Source organism: Condylura cristata, unplaced genomic scaffold (genome assembly GCF_000260355.1).
Source record: "Condylura cristata isolate star-nosed mole 26May11 unplaced genomic scaffold, ConCri1.0 scaffold00019, whole genome shotgun sequence".
NCBI lineage: Eukaryota > Metazoa > Chordata > Mammalia > Eulipotyphla > Talpidae > Condylura > Condylura cristata.
In genome coordinates, this window is record NW_004567120.1 from 12,065,439 (window position 1) to 12,088,130 (window position 22,692).

General features: G+C 43.2%; 3 protein-coding genes across 4 annotated transcripts in view; 1 reads left to right on the forward strand and 2 right to left on the reverse strand.

Moving 5' to 3' along the window:
• Positions 1 to 9,638, reverse strand: part of BTK (Bruton agammaglobulinemia tyrosine kinase) — a 31,700-nt gene extending 22,062 nt beyond the window's left edge. Inside the window, exons 1-2 of one of the 2 annotated variants that reach the window (XM_012727251.1) lie at positions 9,535 to 9,638; positions 15 to 185 (exon numbers count right to left, since the gene is read on the reverse strand). In XM_012727251.1, the coding sequence (XP_012582705.1) occupies positions 15 to 155 (141 nt within the window). In that variant the 5' untranslated portion in view covers positions 156 to 185; positions 9,535 to 9,638. Of the gene's footprint in view, positions 1 to 14; positions 186 to 7,013; positions 7,072 to 9,534 lie in introns of those variants that run through there. The other variant, XM_012727250.1, reaches the window with a different exon arrangement.
• RPL36A (ribosomal protein L36a) lies at positions 9,079 to 12,491 on the forward strand. The gene is made up of 7 exons (XM_004685891.2): positions 9,079 to 9,147; positions 9,475 to 9,729; positions 9,878 to 10,009; positions 10,415 to 10,520; positions 10,706 to 10,773; positions 11,951 to 12,073; positions 12,343 to 12,491. Exons 1-7 carry the CDS (start codon positions 9,079 to 9,081, stop codon positions 12,361 to 12,363), a joined length of 774 nt encoding a protein of 257 aa, XP_004685948.1. The 3' UTR covers positions 12,364 to 12,491.
• A 1,003-nt stretch (positions 12,492 to 13,494) lies between these two features.
• On the reverse strand, positions 13,495 to 22,524 carry GLA (galactosidase, alpha). Its single transcript, XM_004685892.2, has 7 exons — positions 22,287 to 22,524; positions 19,210 to 19,384; positions 18,050 to 18,227; positions 17,144 to 17,235; positions 14,988 to 15,149; positions 14,582 to 14,779; positions 13,495 to 14,208 (listed from the first exon to the last, which is right to left on the reverse strand). Exons 1-7 carry the CDS (start codon positions 22,490 to 22,492, stop codon positions 13,927 to 13,929), a joined length of 1,293 nt encoding a protein of 430 aa, XP_004685949.1. The 5' UTR covers positions 22,493 to 22,524; the 3' UTR covers positions 13,495 to 13,926.
• Between the last annotated feature and the right edge of the window lie 168 nt (positions 22,525 to 22,692).

Below are 22,692 nucleotides of genomic sequence, written 5' to 3' on the forward strand. Positions count from 1 at the left end.
GCAGAGAAACTTACCCCACGGTCAAAGTCATATTCGTAGTAGGAAAGTTTGTGCACTGTCAAGAGAAAGAGACGCTTCTTGAAGTTTAAAGGTGATGTTTTCTTTTTTTGCTGGGATCTCTTCAGAAAGATGCTCTCCAGTATCACTGCAGCCATAGCGTCTTCTTCTTGGGGCTCCTTTGTACACTGTTGGTAATAAAAGTTCCTGAGGACCCAGCATATTAATCCTTATTCCTCCTGACTCCCCCCTCCCACCCTCCAATAGCTTCAAGTGGAAAAGAAATGTACAAAGCTAATGAAGAACTTTCTTCCTCTCTTGGTCTCTTTTCCACAGCCCCCATTGTGTCAGTTTTCAGGAATACTGAATGTATATTGAAAGGGGGGCCGGCTCTAAATTGTGAGTTCATGTAAACTGGCATGTATACGGCAGTGGAATGCTCTGGATGTCAGGTAACATGTACCCCTGAGCTAGGTAGTGTCTAGAGGCAGTTTTACACCAACCACCCCCTTATGATATATGTAGAATTTGTGAACAGCAAAAGTCTCCACACAGCTGTTGACCCTGATATTCCCAGAAGGGATAATGCAGGTGCCAGAACTCCACTGAGGCAGATACTGCACTTTCAGTTCCCAGTTTCCTGGACAGCAAAGTTAATTTTTCAAACATTGTCCCACTGGGGTCTATAACTAAGGATATAGAGACTGCACCTGCAAATATGGACATATATGAACTGCCACCAACCGATGCGGCCCATCACCCACTAGCTGAGCTACGGAAAGGCAAAGAAAGTAACAAAACGTTGCCACTGGTTTTCCTCTTCACACAAAACACATCATCTCAAAAACCTGCTTAAGGCTGTGGACAATCTTACATTACTAATCCAAACCTTCATTAGAGACATACAGTAAAACTGTAAGAACTGTCACATAGATGGAGCACAAAATAAAAAAATCACCAGTTCCCAGTCAGGTCTTGTTAGAGGTAGTTCCCCCACCTGCCACCTCCCCAGGAATGGGGAATGGGATTTTTGTCTTAAACCAAACTCCTTGTGTCTTTGGTGGTTCCATGGAAGCAGAATAAAGTCAGCAGGGTTTTTTTCCCTCTACTTGTCAAGCACAAATTATTGCTCACACCAGGAAAGAAAGGGAGTAGCTTTAATCAAAGCCGGAGGCAATCCACAGGTTATTTTGTTCTTTGGTGGTGTGGAAGGTTCTATCATCACACTGGGAGATGAATTTAGTCAGGAGAACACCAGGGAGGTTCAGAGTGATCACTTTGCCATTATCTCCGGGTGGCAGATTAGTTCAAAGTTTTGTAAATGATGTTCTGGAAAAAATTGGGCAAACGAGCAAAGCTCCCCCCACACCATGCCACACAGCTCTCTTTTCTAGCTCCCCGGCTCAGTCTCAAACAGGAACGACAAGCCAATTAAGACTTTACAACCAAACAGTGTCCTTTTCAACATTCACATTCAGCTCAAACCCCAAAGAGACTTCTTTTAACATTAAAATGATTCATGCATTCAGTAGTGGTAACCAAGTTCTGTACTGTATCCTCAGAAACTGCCAACTCATCAAGATCTCTGTATTAATATCACAGCTGTTCCCATGGTGAATTAAAATTAAGGACCTCTTTACAATCAAAGACTCAAATTCTGAAGACAAAATACAACCCTAGGGAAACTGAGTAGTGTGTCCAGTGCAATGGATCAGAAACATCCCCAACAACGACGTTCGGTTGTGCCTCTTTCCGCTGAGAAACAAAAACACACCCATTATTTCACCTTCAGCTTTGCTTGCTGGATTCCCTCCCTACTCAGAACCAGGACCCGCTTCCATCTTGGCCTTTGCTCTACAGGACAGATCCTTCTGAAAACTCGGGGCTCTTTTATTTTTTTTACAACACATTCAACTGTACATGAGAAAGGCTTCCTCTCTTTCAAGAGTTGGTATTGGAGTAGGGTTTACTGCTGTTTGAGGAAGTCAGTCAGTCTTACTAGCATCAGCTCTCCAAGCAAGGGCTGAAATGGCTTCTACCTCTAGACTCCTGAGCTGGAGGATCGCTGCACTTTCTCTAGTCTGGCTGTCTCTTGTTTGCGGGCTCCCCCTAGGCTTTGGGACTCGGTTCAGACACACACAGTCCCACAAGGCAGTTCTTCCTTAGACACCAGGATTAGTCCACCAAGTATGTGAAAGCAGAGGCGTCTATCTTTTTGCATCTTCCCGAAAGTGGCATGTAACTGGCACTCAGTGTTAGAGGGTAGTTGCTCTTCTTTGAGTCCTTCCTATGGAAGGTCCTTTTTTTTTTCTAACAGGTTCAGCAGCCTAAGAGTTAATTCAACCACACACACACACACACACAAAAAATGCACAGGGAAGGACAAACCCAGTTCCTCACTCAGGGGGATGGGTTGGGAGGTAGAAACGTGAATATTTGACACACCCACACCCACCCACACATGCACACAGTTGTCTGTATCAAGAAAGAGGAGGAAAAATGATAGAAATACACAGAACCCCTTTAAAAACATAGAGCTCCCCCAGTTTAATGACCTCTTTAGTAAACTACACATGCAGAGATTTTCAGGTGGTCACTTTTGCAGCCTTCCAGCTTCTTTTGGAGGATCTTTATTAGTAAGAGTTCAGCCATCTGACAAATGACACTATGTCAAGAGATTACGATAAATAGCACTTGCAGAATCAGTCAACTAAACCGTCTTTTTGGTTCCTATTTTTGTCTGTGTTAAGATAAAACTCTGTTCGGGACAAAACACAGCCAAATTCAGAAAACTACAAAGTCTGCCGATGATCGGGAAGAATCCCCGAGATATTAGTTCAAACAACCCCAACTGACCCTTGAACAGGTTTGAATTTTTCCAATTCCTCTATATCCTCCCTCTCCTCCTCCCCCTCCTCCTTCTCCTCCTTCTAGGCAACTTGAAGGCCACAAGGATGAAGACCTTAAAGATGATCCACTTAAGACATCCTTAATAACACTGTCTCTTCTCTAGCTTACTTTATCCAAAGACTAAAACATAATTTAACACACTCAGTAAGGCTTTAGGTCCTCCTGAGTAAGTTGGGGGAGGGAGTCAAAAGTTAAGACTTGGAGTTTTGAGTGTGAGGGGTTTAGTGCCCCTAACCCCGAAACTCAGTTCACTGTACTTGACCAAAAAAATCTAAGGAGTGGCATATTTTTCTCTTCATGTCTCCTTTTTGGTGTGAGTTTCTGGCCATCCCCCTTTCCCCCCCAGGGGACCGGAACTCCTACCACACTTAGGGTAAACAGATGAAGAAAGTGAAGACTCATGGAGAGCACATGTCTTACTCAACCTCATCCATCTGTGATTCCATAGCCCTGCTCTTTCTGTAGCATCTCATGGCCTCCCAAAGGTATTTCTTTGAGTTTCAATGAAATATGATGTCACCCCCCTCAGCACCCTGTCATCCCCCAAAGCGTCATCAAGGAAAAGTAGGGACAAACCCCTCTGCATCTTATAGGAATATTCAGCAAAGGAGGAAACGGAGAAGACAGCGTTAAGTCCAGATGAGAGACTTCGTGATCCTGGGGCACTTGCTTCTGCAATATGCCTCCAGGCTGGAAAAGATGCTGTGTCCCGGCTCAACTGCCAACTGCAGTGACCCCACTTGAGGGCACGTCTCAGTTCTGCCATTTTCCCTTACATTCTTGAAATCCTCCACAAGCAGATCCTGTTTCTCCCCGGATTACCACAGTCACTGGCTGTTTCCTTTTCAGGACTTTTCATTGTTGATGGCATGAAAGCACAGGGTTTTGGTGTGACCCCCCCCCCCTACTCTTCACTGTCCCTAGCATTGTTAGTACTTGCTGTGAACATGAAACTTTGACTGAATGTCTGTTCTTTGCTGTTACGAGATTTTACAACTAGAAAGTACAGAGAATAACACTATTCTCATGTATTCACCCCTTTAACTCCGCAGAATCTTAACAGTATGCTGTAACTGTTTTGGTGTGTGGTCTTTTTTTTTTTTAAAGAAATAAATTCATTCTCCCCTCAGCCTTGTACTAGAGACAAGATTCTGAGCAAATGATGATGAAGAAGAATTGGCCACCTCATCAGAGAGTGCCCACTCTGCATCAGGTTAGCGACTGCCCTCTGCCCTGAGGTTGACTGCTAGGCTGTCCATTGCTCACTGGACGAGGACTTCTTGTTTAGTAATTTCTGTTTCCCTTGGTTTAAAGAATTTTTTTTTCCCTCACTATCAAAATAACAGATGTTCATTATGGAAAACATTTCAAGCAGAGGGGTATTAAAAAGAAACACCTACTGGAAGCTCACTACTCTGAGGCATGACCATTGGGGCATACTGCCTTCTCCCTTTTTCTGTCCATTGTTCTGATCATACTTGATTTCTTTGATTTTTAATTTTTGCTTCTTTTGATTTTTAACCATATTTCAGGACATAACACAAGTATTACCTGTAGCTCGCTTATTTTTCTTAACATCTCTCCACCCAACACAACTTTTCCCACAAATGTGTAACGTTCTTGTTTACCGTCATTCCTGTTATTTCCCCAGAACGAGGCTCTCTACATCAGCACCATTTACCAAGTCCAAAACTATATACATTTTTCACTTTCATGCATATTGACAAAATAGTTTCCAGAAAAATTGTACCAATTTCAATTCCAAATAGTAGCTTTTGAGAATACCCTTTCCCTTAGCTCCATTTTTATTCTCCATTTCTAATCAAGTTTTACTGTTTTTGTTGCAGACTGATGTGGTTTTTGTTTCCACTGAACTAGTGATCCTGAACTCCAGTATCTCCCAGCCTCCAACATGTCTAAAATTTAATTTCTCTTGATGCTCTAGAATTTCCTTTCTCTAAGGGTGCGCTAATAGTTCCATTTCGGGGAAGCAAGGCAGTGAAGTGAGGATCTCTGTGACATTCAGATAGCCAACATTAACCCTAAGGTCATCTGGGGATGGCTCTCACAGAGTGGAAGAAAAGCCTGGGACTTAACCTTCTGTGTATCCAAAGCTCCCTGAACAACCTCAGTCAGTGCTCACAAATCTCCTCAGAAACTGAAAGTCACACGTGGCCCATTTGTTCCAGGGACCTCAGAGGAGTTCTCTTCCCCCACCCCTGATGGCTTCATTTGCATAACCAAGAAGCTTTGGAGTGAACTGGGCCAAGGTCTCTTCTCTGGCTTCCGGTCAAGCATTGCCTCACCAAAAATTCAAACTCTCCCTATCCCTAGGAATTCACTCTCAGGTCTCAGGCATCACTGGGTAAAAAAACAATAGGTACCCGATGACTCGTTGGGGAATATCCAAACTGTTTTTCAATAGCCATACCTCCCCCTTATGCCCAAGTCACTTCCTGGTGTGGGTCTAGCCCACTGAAAGGAAACTGTGTATAGGAAATATGTTCAAATGGAAATAATAAATCATGGTAGCAATAATTTTAAATTGTACCAAGACCCTAGAAGTGGATGGAAAGGCGCCGTAGGGAGTTCACAAAGGATCCTCAACAAACACATCAATAGCTATAAACAACAGGAATTGGGATTTTAACCAACCAGATGGCTCAAACTGTCTGAACATAAAAGGAGTCAGAATAGCACAGATAGAGCTATGAGACAGTGCACATTTGCATTTGTATCTTATTTGGAGAATGGCTTGTCTTGTCAAATATCTGGCACTCCGGAGAGGTTGTAGCACCCCCTGGTTCAGGGGGTTGGCATGCAAAAAGAAGGAAGGAGCAGAATTAGTACACAACGTAGCCGGAGGGCAGGGGTGAGCTGTGGAGACCCTGGTGTCTGGGCTCTGTTGTTGCCTCTGGAAGTTCACAGCCCGGGACACCCTTGTTGAGCTGTAGAGCTGGGTGGTGGTAGCCTGAGCCAGGATTCCTTTGGGAGGTCCAGCAGCTCATCCCAGGAAGTCTGGATCAGGCCATCAATCCCCTTTACTTTAGAAGAGCTCTCTAGGCCAGTGCTCTGGGGTCACTGGCAGGTCTTAGGCAGAATAAGTATCACACAAAAGGAAATGAAGCTCTGACCACTGCCCTCCGTTTTAACTGCTTTCCATACAGTGATACCCTGACTGGATAACAGTCTGGTTGGGGGGAGGGCTAGTGAGAGGGGAGCAGGTAAGGGGAAGGGGAAAAGGGAAGAGAGGGGCAAGAGAAATCCAGTAGTTATTAAGAATGGACTCTGATTCAGGGGGTGTGGTGAGGTACAAAATAAAGGAAGGTAGAAAGAAGAGGGGAAACTGGTAGAAAGGGGGGCACAGGGAGGAGGAGGAGAGGAAAGGAGAGGTGAGAAGAAAGGCATGCACATGGTAGGCAATGGGAACTGGAGAGACCTTCCCGGCAACCTCAGGGCTTGGCCACACTGTCTGGGCTGAGACTGAGGCTGCTTTCTTCTGGCCCAGGATCTTACCCACTATTACCATGAGGTTGGGGCACACAATCCTTGCAAGTCAGCTCTGATCCCTGTAACACCATCCTGAAGCAGCCTGAGGCTAGCCTGGCTTGCCTGGCTTACAAAAGCAGCACCAGAATGTGGGGAGTGAGATTTAACCATCTTCTCATACAATGTGTCTCTTAGAATTTCTTTCTCTCGTAGCCTCATTGATTGACACAAGAATACATTTTGGGTCTTCAAGCAATATTTGACCAGAGGGCTTTTTTTTAATCCTACTGCCGCAGGCCATATTCCTGTTCCACCAAGCTTTGCAGAGGTGACCCTGTCCAACATTTGCTACCTGTTCAGATGGTCAACTCATGTCATTAATTCTCTCCTTACTCTCCCCCACCACCCCCCCACAGCCCTCTTCAGAAAAAACCCTTGTAGCCCCTGCTGACATCCAAAAGGATGCCAAGGCCTTGTGTGGGTGACACTCCCACCCTCCGTCAGCCTCCTCAGCTAGCTGACGAAATGGCACCAGCCATGCTTTCTCTCTGGCCTTCGGGGGTCCCACAAAAGGTACTTGCTGTTGCTGCCCAGCCCCTTCGATGCCCCAGACCCACCTCAGTCCTGACTTAATGCAGGTAGCTTCCCAGGTGCACTGAGATACCAGGACTTTGAAGGTGGGACTCGATCTCAGAAGACACTGGCCCTGGAGACATATTCTTACAGTCCAGAGAGGAAGGACAGTCTGAGCAAACCCCACCCTTTCACAGTCACTCAGTTCCCTTTTTTGGTTTCCTGACTTTAACCAATCTTTTTTTTTTCTTTTTCTCTGCAGCATGGTATCTGGTTCCCTGCTATACTGTCCCTATCTTCTCCCCCACCCCCCAGTTGTCTCCGCCCTTCATTTGCCTAGGACCTCTGACACTATCTTGAGAACCCTTCTTGATGTTCTGGGGCCACTGAGATGCTAGAATAGGTTAGGCTGAGCAGACAGGTAGCAGGCCAGACCTCCTCAGGGGCTCACTTCAAGGACCATGGCATGGATCAGCACAGGGAGTGGAGTCTCGCAGGAAAGAGACAATAAGAGACTGGTAGAGGCAGAACACAGGGAGAGAGGAGGGAGGAGGCCTTTGGAGCCCCTTGACCTCTAGAGCAGAGGTAACGAAGGGTCACATAGTTACTTGATAGTGAAAGATGGAGAAGGCTCATGAAGGGACCCCCAAAGTTCAGAACTAGAGAGGTAGCGATAAAACTTCCCCCTGCTGAGTCACTTTCTAAGAAAGCATTTTTCTGCAGATAAAAATGTCTTCATGGAAACCCACACGAAAGCTGATGCCTTCCACATTTTCTGTGGATGCTGATTTTCTCCATTTAAGATCTGCCTCAAGAGTTCACTCTTAATTTACAACTTTTTTTTTAATCCAGTCAAGCAATAAACCAGCCTGGACTTGTCACTTGAAGTTGAATGTCCCTTATGCCTCGGTAGCAGTCTTTTCCCAGAGGATTCTCCTAGAAAGCACAGCCAGGACTGGCTGCAGACCTGGGTGGTAGCAGAGCTCTTGGTGACCGATCTGCTTGCTTTCCTTGACACACAGACCACTGCCATATTTACTTGCCCTAAGAGCTGTATCCTAGTGTAGAAAATTATCGTAGGGCCCTCCCTGGTGGTGTAGTGGGTTAAAGTGCAGCACTGTGAAGTTGTCCACAGCCACTGCAGCATGAGTTCAATTCCTAGCTGAAAAGGTGACCCACATGGTGCAGCAGACCTCTCCTGGCCCTCCCACAGACCCAGAGCAAGCAGTTTCCAAAAAGATCTTGACTACCTGATGCAATAAGCCAACTTTGAAAGAGCTTACCAAGATTAAGGATCAAGTCCAATAATTGGTGACCACACTGGATTTGAGTTGATTACTTTGAAAGTGGGGTGGCAGTGGCATTTGTGAAAATAGTTCAGAGGTTTTTGATGATAGTAATCAAGAGAAATGTCATGTGAGGAACATGGCTGATATAAAATCCAAGATGATATTATGATTCCTTATAGAAGTAAAGCATCGAGGCAAAGGAAAGGGAACAGGTTACCCACTCTGCAAGGATGGGCCATACTTCTTAAGTCTTGAGTTCAGTTAGGAGTGCTTCATCTTAGGGGAGATTATCGAGCAGGAGCTCTAGAGAGTCCTCAAAGGCCAATGAGACTGCCTAAGAGTCTGGAGAGAATAAAGTGCTATGAGACTACACTAGCAAAGAAACTTAGATAGCAAGCAGCAGTCATGTTTTTATTACCTCATTCTTAGAGACTATGCAGCAAAAAGGGGTTGACCTTGAGCAGCCCTGGGTCTTCCTGCATTGTTAAGTGAGCAGACAACTCGGATTCAGTGAAAGGCTGGGGTGTTAAGACTACCTGGGATCACATTCCAGCTCCACAAAGCAATCACCTATGTGACTTTGGATAAGTGAATTTAATACCTCTTGTGCCTCTGGTTCCTCATCTGTTAAATACTAACAATGGCAGCTAGAGCTCATGCTGTTGTTAGGATCAAAAGAAGTAGTGTGAACAGTGGTTAGGAAAATGCCTGGCATAGAACAGTGCTCAGTCACTGCTACCTACTACCCTTATCAGTCACATGAGGAACCCAGGCTCTGGAGTCTAGACCTGTGTCCAAGATCCAGTAAACACATGTCGAAATGTCGACTATCCTATTCCATTTCCTCATCTGTGAAATGGGAATATCAATGCCACACACGCCCCAAAGTGTGAGCATTTTATGAGAACATCCATTTTAAATGCTCAATACCAGGAAGTCTCCTGCCTGACTCCCTGGAAAACTACCACATGCCTGACTTCTGCCAGGTATGCAGGGGAGGGCAGAGTGGGTGGATACCTGCTCTTGGCTTGATTATTGCTGTTGCGGGAGCTGAACAATTTCATCGTCACTTTTCCACCCAGCACAGCTAATTTATTCCTTCAACAAAAGGGGTCTGCTTTGATGCTAAAAACTGTCCCCCCACCTTTTTTTAAAGTACTTTAGTTTGTAATTATACACGTATGAACATGAATTTTTTATTGTGTCCCTTCTTTAGTACAGTGTCCGACACAGAATAGGCATTCAAAACAAACATCTGTTGATTGGACCAACTGACCGTGTGATAACCAAGCAACTGGCTCCCTCGAAGCCTTCGCAGAAGCTGCAGTTCTCTGTGAAAGATACTCCCAGTGCCCTCAAGGTGGAGGAAGCAGGCTTCCACTTGACCCTAGTCCTGCCTTCCCTCGTGCAGAAGGATAGGAAGGAAGACCAGAGGGTCTGGAAAGTGCACTGCCTCCTTCATTTAACACGGGTACGTAGCACTGTCCACCAAAAGTGATGAAGTGAGAAAATTTGCAAAGCTCCAAAAAGGCAGGAACTCGAGGAGACAAGCCTCCGGGTCGAATCTTCCTTGAGCTCCCGCCGGTAACACCAAATCGATTCATCTGGGCCGCTGGGAGGCGCTGCGCAAGAGACTTAGACTCTATGTTCACTCCTACTCCCATGAGGTAGCGCGACCAGGAAGCGCCTATATACTTCCGTTTCCGGCTCGGCCTCTTTCTTTCCGTGCCGCTAGAGCTCTTGCAAGCATGGTAGGAACTTGGTTGGGGAAGGGGCCCGGTAACATCCATTCTAATCTTCCCCAGCTTTATCGGTGGTGCTGTCCAGGAGTCGGTCCAGGCTCCTGTGTAGCCTTGTTGCACCCGAAAAACCCACTATTGCCAGGACCGACCCGAGGGCACCGGGCTTAAGGTCTGGAAATTTAAGTGGTGGAATCAAAGAGGTACCCTTAACCGGGGATTAACCGCCCTCCACTTTGGGGCTCCACGGAGGACGATCTCCTTGACGTACGGGGAATTGGCGCACTTTCCACTCAACGTTGTGTTACTGAGGAGTTCGGGAGTCGAGTCCCTTGGGGCCTTACCTTCAGCGGGAGCGGGCATGGTTACCGTTCACAGCCGATAACACTGCACGTTCTGAACGCTTTTATTTGCCAGGTGAACGTTCCTAAAACCCGCCGGACCTTCTGTAAGAAGTGTGGCAAGCATCAGCCCCACAAAGTGACACAGTACAAGAAGGGCAAGGATTCCCTTTATGCCCAGGGTAAGACGGCCTGTATGTAATTTGTTTTTAACTGGTATCTGTGTCAGCGTGTACGTCCCGAGCCCATTTCTTCCCCCTGCAAGGCTTCCCCCCAACCCATGCACAGATGAGACCCATAGGATTATTTCCATGTGGCTGTTGTGATTGTGGTCTGGAGTATGTCCTAACATAGCTTATTTTCGTAGGAAAGCGGCGGTATGACAGGAAGCAGAGTGGCTATGGTGGACAGACAAAGCCAATTTTCCGGAAAAAGGTTGGTAATTATTGATTTTTGCTTCTCACTTAATAGTGGTACAAGAAAAAAAGGCCAAACTTGCATTTGTCTTTAACACATGTGCCTCTACAGTATAGATACCATGATTTCAAGTTACTTTTGTTGCATGTGTGGGCAGTGCAACCCACACATGACTTAGCCTACATTTTGCACCATCTCAGTATTTATATTTTTTTGTCCTTATTTGAATTTGTCCTTACCAAATTAAGGAATGTATGCTTGACGTTTGAGCATACCAGTAAATCTTTGTTACTTGCCTGTCACTGTGAATCCTTAGCTCTTGAGTCAATTAAGAAGTGTGCTGTCACTTTGTGGTTCAGGTCATAACCTAAAGTCAATCTCCATCTCCTGCGTAGCTAGAGGAGTCTTAAGCTCTTTAGAATAACTTTATTGGTCATTTTCCAGGCTGGATGAGTTTTGGCCTAGATCTTTTCTACCCCAGGTGATTTGGCTCCGTGACTAGCAGGGTCTAGAAAATAGCATTACTTGACTCTAAATTCAGCCTGGTTCCAGGACTTGTTAAGGAGCATCTGTAAGGTTCATTGAAGTGCAGTTAAATGGTTTGACCTCGATGTAATATTTAGCTGGGTTACTTTTTCATAATAAGGCAACTTGAGAAAATGGGGAGGTTCTAGCTAGGTTTTGGCATCTTTGAGAACTGAAAACTAGCAGTAGGGAAATTCTTATTTAGAAAGCCATGTAGTGGGGAAGAATGCCTTGAGTTAAATATGGTTGCATGCACATACGATAGGCATAATTATAGGTAGTCCTTGGAAAACTGATTTTACTGCTCAAAGTGACAATAAATTAACGGTACTTAGTTGCAAAAGCTGCATTTATCACATCATTGCATGAACTTGGTTGACCCATTTTGGTTAAGTAGGACACTTGAGAGACCACAAGTTCAAAGGTGTAAGTGCCTATTTGATAAGGCTCTGAGGTAGTTTATCTGAATGGGGAATTTAGTGGCACTTACGTAACCTGTCAACAAGTTAAGTCATAAAGGGCGTAGTTGACTTTTCACATTTTTGTCCTGTAAGACAAATTGTCTACAACTCTCATTTACAAAAATTTTGCTGTACTTTTTAGCAAGTTGTATTTTTTTAAAGAAACTAGTTTTCTGTGGTCATTTATGAAAGACTTCAATTTTTTCCAGGCTAAAACTACAAAGAAGATTGTGCTGCGACTTGAATGCGTTGAGCCCAACTGCAGATCGAAGAGGATGTTGGCTATTAAGAGATGCAAGCATTTTGAGCTGGGAGGAGATAAGAAGAGAAAGGTATATAATCATGTGAAGAAGGGTGTATTCTTTGCTGTATAGCTTTATTTGGAGGCGCACATTTCTCCCCATTTATTGTGGCATCAAGATGGGGGCAGGCATCAAAATATCTAGATCCATAAAGGTGTTTTTGGTGTTGCTTTTAACATGAATAGGAAAGGAAGAATGAAACTTGACTTTATATAACAGGATAGTGTTAAAGACTGCTGTTTTCGATGGAGTGTTTTTTCTTGCAAAATACACAAATAATTTTTTGTATTCTATTACAGGGCCAGGTGATCCAGTTCTAAGCATCATCTTTTACTATGAAGATAATAAAACATTGAATTAATGTTTACTTCATTTGGTTGTAATTGACTGGTCTTTGGGGAGGATAATAGTGTCATCAAATCAATAAAAATGCTGTGAGGAAATTTAAGCTTGAAGGTTCTTCTGGATACTCAATTCATTTTGGATTCTATCTGGCTAATACTTAGCTTATATATCAGATGTTGCCATTTAATGTGGTACTTGAATCACTTGGGGCTTCTACAATCCGTCGTGGCCCATAAATTAGAGACCTGAAACTTGGATGAATAGGGTGAGGTCAGTAACAATTAAGTCCATAGGGGAATTTGTCATACTTTTGATTTCAAAATCATGTGATGAGGCATTATTGCTTATTTCTAGGTATAGCATATTACATGTATTATGGAATACTTGCAGACTTAAGTACTATCAGGTTTTGAAGTTGACAGAAGTTACTTTAATCATGATAATGTCTAGTGAAAGAATCCCCCAATGAAATTGGTATCTCCATTTCTTAAAATGCCTAGCAGTTGGGAAATTTTATCTTCCTGTTTTATACCACATATTTAGCTCTTCATATTTAAAGCAGCAAAACTGGGTGGTGACACAACTGGGCTATAAATAAAATGAGGTGTAAGTCAATATCGCATTTTTTAATCAGCTGGTCAATGATGGGCTTCCGGTTTTATTGAAGTTATGACAGGCAAAATAATTGTTTATGTACTGTGTATTTCGAGTGGGTGTTTGCTGTGCTGTTTTTGAACTGTCATGCATTCCAGCTGGGTGAGCTGCATTTGTTTTTGCTGATGTATGAGGGGGCGTAATGGAGCAGGCTTTTAAGCTTACACTATGCTTGCTAGTCTCCCATTTCTCAAGGTTATCCCTGCCTTGGCTGTTTATTGTCCTCCAGTTGAGAAATTACTCCCTTCTATCCTCCCTTTGGTGTAAGTGCCATTCAAACTGTTTAAGGGCTAAGAGCCTGGCTTTAAATCCTGGCCACATTTACTAAAGCAGATCAAGACCTGGTGTAGGTGGGTGAGCATCAAGGAGCCAGTACACTTTCTGCCAGCTACACCAGTGCTTGGTACACAGTAAATATCCAATGATTTACAGCTGTTAGTTTACAGTCCTTTCCCCAGATGTTCTCCCTGAAAGGTAAAACTGGAAAAGGCTTTTATTGAGGTAACATTGGTCTGTAACAGGTTTCAGGTGTGCATCATTACAAAGCAACATCTGTATAAATTACATTATGATCAAGTCTTAATTCCATCCTTTACCATCAACTGACTCAACCATATTTACCCACACACCCATTTCCCTCTGGTAACCATTAATTTGGATTTATATACGTAGTGTTTTTCAGTTCATTTTATTCCTTTATGTGCCACACAAGTGAATTACTTCACTAGGCATATTACCCTGTAGGATCCATCCATGTTGCAAATGACAAGATTTTGTCTTTATAGAATTAACTAGGAAATTTGATTCAAGGAATACTAATACAGTTAAAGTGGGAATGGGAGAAAAGTACAGACGTAATAGTCACTTTGACAAGTTTAAAACTTTTAATTTAAATGACTAGGGCCTGTATTTTCTAGCAGAAGCAAAACAGTGCCTGTGGGATTTATTCGAGTTTTTAACACCGAAGTCCATGTATAAAGCCCAAGCTTTCTCTTCACTGGGAGGAGTTGTGTGATCAGGCAGGCAGGATTACAGGCCACCCCTTTACCCAGGGAAGTGACCAAGGTGCTGTAAGTACGAGGTCCACCAATCTCTTGCAGGTTTACCGTAGCCACGGCCCAGGCTAAATGTGAGAGAGGTCGTTCCCACACCTCAATGTTGTCTTCCTGGAAAGCAAGCCAAGAAAATAGGTGTGATAGCTTCTTAACTAGCATTAAGTTGCCTTGTTACAATTTTCATACTTACTGTCAATTACTGAGTGCTTTGTAGGAGAAAATAAACATTACCCTGTAGCATGAATCAAGCAAAAAGCAGCCTCATTACTGACTAGAATATCAAAATGGTAAAGCATTCGCAAAAGATCAGTGCCTATCCTTAATATGTGACAGATACACAGAGACAACAAACTTGATACGTGGTATACAGTCCTCTTAGAATGCATACCCAAAGTAAACTTTCAATTAATTGTAAACTAAAAGGCAAGAGAACATGTTCCTGTCCCAATTCCCAACTCCCCCCATACAATACTTTCTGCTATACCTTTCTAAGCCGATACCCCTGCTTGCCCAAGGGGTCCTGGTTGATGGCAATTACATCTTTATTCTGAAGGAGGGCTTTGGCTTGAGGGCTGATGTTTCGGAGGTCATTGGACATCAGTAATGGAGCTGCCATGATAGCCCAGAGGGCCATCTGAGTTACCTGCTGGTCCCAACTGAGGCCGAAGTTACCAATCACTAGCTGTGACAAAGAATGAAGAATTCAAGTCAGAGACAACGAAACATTCTTTAACATTGATTCAACAAAGAAGCCACTTTCCATAGCACCTTGCTCTGAGAAACTGCACCTCCAGCTGCTCCCTGGACCTTTCTCTCTTCCACTTAGTTGAATGTCACTGAGATACCAAGCCTGCTGCAAGGGCTTGAACAAGGTGCGCTCAGGTGCTTACCATGTCTGGGTCATTCCAACCTCCTGGTCCTGCGACATCAATGATTCCTTTCTGGTTAGAAGATGTCCAGTCCAAAATACTCTTTACACTTTGCCAAGAATCATAGATGTCAGCAAAATTTCTCCAGTAATTGCAGTACTCTCGGATTTCTGTATAATTGGGCTATGGAAACAGATAAACTTCTGTTTACTTCTAACATATTTGTGACGTGAAAAACAGTCACATTTAAATAAGGGACTGATAACCTCTTTATAGGTTAAAGGTCACCATGAGAACTAAATTCTAACCACATTAGAATTTTATTATAAGAAGTTTGCATCAGAAGTAGGCCATGTAAGTTAAAATTCCTAAATTAGAGTCCTCCCTGGTGGCGCAGCAGGTTAATGCACAGCACTGAGAAGCTAAAAAGCTACTTCAGCATGAGTTCCATCCCCGCCTGCCCTGGAGGTGACCCACATGGCACAGCAGACCTCTCCTGACCCGCCTGCTGCTCCCCTCAGCAGTGTACTTCGTCAGTTGGCCTGTTCTGCTCCCCACTCTGTCTCTGGTGAAGCCTCACCACACCTACACCTCTGGCCTGTACCCCAGTTCTGTATGCATAAATAAATCTTTTTAAAAATTCCTAAATTAAACAGCCTTACTACTTTTTTTTTTTTGGCTGGAAATTTACCAAATACTAAGTAAGGAATTGGGGGGTTACAGAGGTGTTTTTTTTTTTCACACCACTTATTTTCAGAGCTTTCTAAAGTGACTATGTATTACTTTTATAAATAGAAATAACTAAAATGGTATCAATAAGTAGAAGTTGCAAATTATATAGCACTCACCAACACAGAGGGAAATCTGAATCATAAACATATAATTTGTTAATGGAATGAATAAAGTTTGTAGAAACCAGGCTGGGTCTCCATGGTTTAAGAAGTTAAGAGCTGAATGCATTTTGCAAAGATTAGCAGTAACAGGGATTCAATCTATAAATAATTAGGCAACACTTACCATAGGCTACGTATACAGTGATAAACTCAGACAAGGTCCCTGCCCTCCTGGAGCTTACATTCTAGTGGGGGAGACAGACAATAAGCAAATCAACAAATAATTCTATATAGTGCCAAGCTCTGGGAGGGAAACCACAGATTAACGTAATAAAGAATAGAGGAACAGAGGATTATTTTTAGAAAGACCCATATGAGTATGAAGCACTTGATCTGAGAATCTCAATGTTAAGAAGTGGGTGGTTATATAAAAAAATCTTGGAGGGAGAATTACCAGGCAGAAAACAAAAAGCAAGTGTAAAGGCCTGAGGCAGCAGTAAGCTTGGGTGTTTGAGGGACAGAAAAAATATAGGCGGGCCCTCCCTGGTGGCGCAGCGGGTTAAAGCACAGCACTGAGAATCTAAAGCCGCTTCCGCATGAGTTCGATTCCCGCCTGCCCAGGAGGTGACCACATGGTGTGGCAGACCTCTCCTGACCTGCCCGCTGCTCCCCTCAGCAGTGTACTTCATCGATCTGCCTGTTCTGTTCCCCTCTCTGTCTCTGGTGAAGCCTCTCACCGCCCCTGAGCCTCTGGCCTGTACCCCAGTTCTGTATGCACAAATAAATAAAACTTTAAAAAAAAAATATAGGCGTGTGAAGGGATGACTATTGGGAAATGAGGCTGTGGTAACAGACCAGGGCAAGACTGATGAAATTTGATTTTATTTCTAATGCAACGGGAAGCCAGTTAAGGGTTCTGAGCAGGGGAAAGATAGGACTCCATCTATGTTTAAACAAGATCACTAGTGCTGCTTGCAAAATAGGGGGTGGTCGAAGGAAAGTGGAAGTAGAGATCAGACTGACAGTGGCTGGGAAGACCAGAGAAGCAGCAGAGATGGAAAGAAGTGGGCCGATTCAGGATATATTTTGTAGGCAGTACTGACAGGATTGCTGGTAGACAGGATGCCAATGGTGAGACAAAGAGAATCAAAAATGATGCCCCATGGTAGCATGGACCACAACTACAGCACTGAGATTGGTGAGAAGTATGTGGAGCCTGGGAGAAAAAGTAGGGCAAGAATGTTAAGTAGGATGGGACTTTGAAAGAGACATCTGTCTTTCCTCTGTTCTCAGGTTCTGAAAATCTACCAGCAAGACTGTTGGATTTTGTGCTCACAAGCTCACCTTATGAAAAGGCCACATATAAAGGGGCCACTCACAGGAGTACACAATGCTTCTGCCAGTCCTATTCAGGGCCAAGGACATGAGCTTATAACCTGTATGAGGAAACAATGAGTAAAATAAGAGAAAGAGGGCCTCCCTGGTAGCACAACGAGCTAAGCCACAGCACTGTGAAGCTATCCACAGCCACTGCAGGAATTGATCCCCAGCCAGGGAGGTAACCCACATGGCACAGCAGACCTCTCCTGCCTCACCCATTGTTTCCCTCAGCAGTATATTTCAGTGGATCTGCCTGTTCCGTTCCTGTCTCTGGTGAAACCTTTCAATACCACCCCACCTCTGGCCTGCACATATTTCTTTTGTATGGATAAATAAATCTTTCCCAAAAAATAAGAGAAAGAAGGGACTTTTGAGGTAGGGCTGTATATTTTTAAAATGCTGTCTGGACGGACCATGTTTACTTTTTAAACCAGCAGTAGAGGTAGCTAGCCCCTCTGTGCTTAAAATGTGTCTAATACCTTCCAGACTGCTGGGATTGATCTATAGAGGAATTGCAATTGCAGGACTGTACATGTATTGAGGAAAGGAGATCTTGGTTTCTCTGTGATTGCAGTTCTGGATATTTCCCAAAGTACAGAGTTAAAATTATTATTTGTAACAGACTCTTAGAAACGTCTTGAATTAAAAGTGGACAATATTAGATGTGGCTACTCATGCATGGGTTTTATAGACATGGATGGATGGATGAATGTAAGAGAAGATGTAGGAGCTCCGCACACTGAGAATAATTATTTCTAGCAACATGACTGAATATTTAGGATGTGAAGATTAGTTCTTTGGATGTTCAGTTACCTTGGTCTCAAAGTTCCTCCCTTTTGTTCATGGCTAAATCTCTTGAATAAAACATACCATCTGCCAAGTGCGTCACATTATCACAGTAACAACCATCAAATTTTAGCAGGTCAACTCCCCAGTCAGCAAAGGTCTGTGCATCAATGTCGTAGTATCCGAAACTGCCAGGGAAGCCTGCACAGGTTTTATTTCCAACATCTGCATAAATCCCAAGCTTCAATCCTTTGCTATGGACCTGAAAAGAGAGAAAAAAGTTACCACCGCAAAAGAAAGGCGAATATAAAGTAGAAAAAAACACTCTAGGCTGGGGCCAGAACCCAGTATATTCCACCAGATAGAGAGCTGACCCATTTTGAATTTTTATCTTTACTGACCCATGAGATTATTCAGATGAGTGTGTTGGGAGACAAAGAGCAAGTTTTCCAATTCCGCTGAGCTAGCTCAAACTGCACATGTAAGCCCCAGAACAGAACTGAAGAGAAAGCTATGAGCCACTCTAATCTTCCTCTGATGGATCCTGAGTTATCTTTCCAGGGTAATCGCACATTTATCTGAACACAGATTCTTCCTTGACTAAGCGATATTGAGACTCCTCTGAGTCTTCAAAATGATGCCCCAACCTTGGCATTTCATGTCCAGATTTATCAAGAATCCCACCAAGTCCCTCTCCCCCTCCCACTTTGATAATGTCTTAGCCTCCTTTAGCAAGAATTCCCCTTCCTAGATGTCTCCTCTTAGTAATTTTCTATCTGCTGTCCCTCCCCTCATACTGTTTATAAGCCATAAAGCTCCATCTTTGTTGTATTAGCAAGTGAGAATGGTTCTTTCCTAAGCAAGAGAACTTGATGTCTTCATCACATTTAACTAGTGTCTGGCCCTACTGTATCTCTTTAACAATCTCCAGAACATAACCCTCTGTCTTCTGAAACTCCACTTTATAGTACAATTGCAATAGCTGTTCACAGATTATGTGGAAATATAGGCACACATATGTCAAGAACCAAGTTTCTTTTTCCTCCTGGAAAACTCAGTAGTTTCAGCAAAAGGCGGGCCTCAAGAGCTATTACAAAACATTTATCTTCTGATTGGATGAAAGTTCCACCTGATAAGTTTTATAATTCAAGTTCAGATAACAAAGCTGTTCAAGGTACTTCTAAACAAGCTTTGGCTCAGAAGTGATTAGAGTCTCTTGTGTGAAAAAGAGTCTATAAACTCACATAATCAGCCAGGCGACGGATTCCACTAGGAAAGCGTTTAGGGTCTGCCTGAAGTCGGCCTTGACCATCTCTTTGGGTGGCCATCCAACAGTCATCAATGCAGACGTACTCATAACCTACATGCTTCCAGCCATCTGAGTCCATGAGATCTGCCATCTGCATGAAAAGTTTCTCACTGAAAGAGAGATTTCAAGAATCATGAAAACTCATTAAATACACACTTGAGTATCTCTTATTTGTGAGGCACCTTGAGGCTTTACAGTTTTTTGCAACCTCATCATAGTTTGGTAGTAATCACAACCAACGTAAGGTAAAATGGGCTGGGTTCTTCTTCCTCTCTTAATTTGTCCAACTTAAGAACACCAAACAATTACGAAAATAATGTAAGGCTATTAGAATGAAGAAGGATCAGCAGGTTAAGGAGCTACAAAGCTGATACAATCAACTAACAGCTTCCACAGACATCAAGAGTAAGAGGAGGGAATGTTACCATTCACACGAGCAATGACAAAACTTAAACTACAGAGCAATAAGTTGAAGATAATCTGCAGAACTCATATGAATAAATCTATGATGTTCCTATGCAAGTGGAATAAATGAAGAGACATTATTCTCCTCTTGAATAGGAAAAAAAATTCTTCCTATACAACTTTATCTACGTATCAAAACCCTGAACCACCCCCAAAAGGACTTTAAGGAACCTGACAAAATGATTCAGAGTTGATCTAAAAGATTATGCACAGAACAATGGAATTAAGAAAATTCAAAAAGAGATTCTTCCAGTCATCAAGTACCATAGAATTTAGTACATAGAAAATTAGTACATAGTAAATGTAGCATTCCTTACAGGAGAAATAAAATTGAAGTGGGCTTTGACTTATTCTATTACTAAAAATGTAATAGAAATCATAAAAATACTAGAAAATGTAGGTAACTATATTTTCTTCAGGAATTTCTCAGTATGAGGCCAGAGCCAAAAATGATAAAGTGAAACACTTTATGCTTCATACAAAATTATCAAAACCAACTTATAACAAGAACCAACATATTCACAGAATATAACCAACAAAAAAGATATTCAAATCAAATAATGGGGAACACAAAGAGGCAATTTATGAAAAAATATGCAAATAAGTGAATTTAACATATGAAAAAAGTTCAACATTATTAATAATCAAATAAATGAAAATAAAAACATGGTGTACCAGATTGGCAAAGTGTTATAAGAATGACAAAAATGTGGTGCTGGCCAGAGTGTGGAGAAACAGAACAAACAACCAGATGGTGTTGTTCACAATAATGAAAAATTTATAAGACTGAGGAGCTATCAACATGAGATTGTGTAAATAAATTACAATATATAGACACAATTTGCATTTCTGAAGCTCTCATTCTGTGTCAGGTGCTTTATTCTGCTGACATTTAGATAGAGCGATTAATTTGCCCAAAATTATTTACTAAGTGACTATAAGATAGAATTTGAATCCAGGTCCATGTCCATGAAGTTCAGAGTCTTGTTAGCCATCCCAGACATAAACATAATCTCATTTTTAACGAAACGAATGAAAAAAAAAAGTGATTTTTTTTCTATATAGAAAAAAGTTCACAAGGTTCTAGGTTATCATCTTTTTTTTTTTAAAGATTTATTTATTTGTGCATACAGAACTGGGGTACAGGCCAGAGGCTCAGGGGTGGCAAGAGGCTTCACCAAAGACAGAGTGGGGAGTAGAACAGGCAGACTGATGAAGTACAATGCTGTGAGGAGCAGCGGTGGGTCAGGAGAGGTCTGCTGCGCCATGTGGTCACCTTCCGGGCAGGCAGGAATCGAACTCATGCGGAAGTGGATTTAGCTTCTTAGTGCTGTGCTTTAACCCGCTGCACCACAGGGAGGACCTAGGTTATCATCTTAACCATGATTATTTCTGGATGGTGGGGTAAGGGGAATTTTTGCTTTATTATGCTCTTCTTCACTATCTACAGTTTTTGCAATAACCACGAATTAGGGTTTTATAATCAGATACACTAATAAGACAACTACCAATTAGGCCAATTAATTTAACGATTTTTGATCAATATTCTAACTTCATTTGTAAGGATATTCGGGGGACTTGGGTTACTTTACTTTGGGGGGGAATACCTGCACTATGGGGGGGGGTCTCTGTTTTTAGACAATATCTGAGATTATTTTTTCTAGATCATAGATACTTTTGCTATTCTGAATAAAGGTAAATATTCTCTCTAGAAAAACACATTTACAGATTTGCATAGATTTTCCCCATGGATTCCACGTTAAGAACGTTTGCTCTATAGGCTTAATTGAAGGGTCAGTCACTGCACTGTGTTATCTGTTTTAAATGGGTTAACTCATTGAAAGTTCACCTATGTGAGATGAGAACTATTAGATCCTCTTGAGTCAGCACTGTGAGGTAAGAGTTGTTTGTTACCCCAATTTACAGAAAAGGAATGTGTGGATCACATAGATTCCAATCCCTATCTAATCGCGTTTCACACCCCTACCTTTACTATGGAAAAGTTCTCTCAGATAAACCTTCTAAACTGAGGTCACACTCAAGGAAAAGGGGTTTAAGGAGATCCCAGAGACTACGAGGTCTCTTGAAGTCCCTCGAGTTACAGTCAAGAAGCCCATATTCCCCATCCCACCCCCCCAAAAAAAAGAAAAAGAAAAGAAATGGCATGCGTTTTAGTCCTTTCGTCCCCCATCTCCAGCTCGCCACAGCTATGTTCACAGGGAGCGCCTGGCAGAAGCAGAGCAGCAACTCACCAGCAGCTGAACAGAACCAAAGGGTCTAAGACCCAAGTCCTTAGCTGAGTAATGAGAGAGCGCGAAGCCGTGGTCGCTAAGCGGACGTCCACCCCCGGAACCCCCAGGAGGGGTCACGCGAAGTTTTACGGCTAGTGCCCAGGCAAGAAATAAGAAGAGGATTTTTAAAAATCCTGTAAGGGAACTCTCCCTTCCTCGAGACTCGAATGTTCTGCCGAAAACCTCCAGTTCTTCCGACAGTCGGATATCCCTAAGGAAAGGTGAAGGGAAACGGACACCTATTCCTTTTTGATACCTGATACAGGACTCCGGCTCTTCCTGGCAGTTGACGTTGCACATGAAGCGCTCCCAGTGCAGCCAGCCCATGATAGGGGTCTTCGCCAAGCCATTGTCCAAAGCCCTGGCCCCCAACACGCCCCAGAGAACCAGAACCAGGAAGCGAGCAGCCAGCACCGAGCACAGAGGCCGGGAACAGTTCCACAGCCACCTCCCGGCAGTCATCGCGCAATACAGATTTCCGCGGGTAACCTGGACTTTTAAGTTTAACCTGCGGGGCGGACCAATCACAGGTGGGTTATTAAAGCGTGACGTTCTTGTTTCTCGGGCAACTGGGACGGTTATCCCCGGAAATGGACCAATGGCCAGTCACGTAAGATGCACGACCACCAATAGCACGCTGGCTTTCTTGGTTCTGGGCCCGC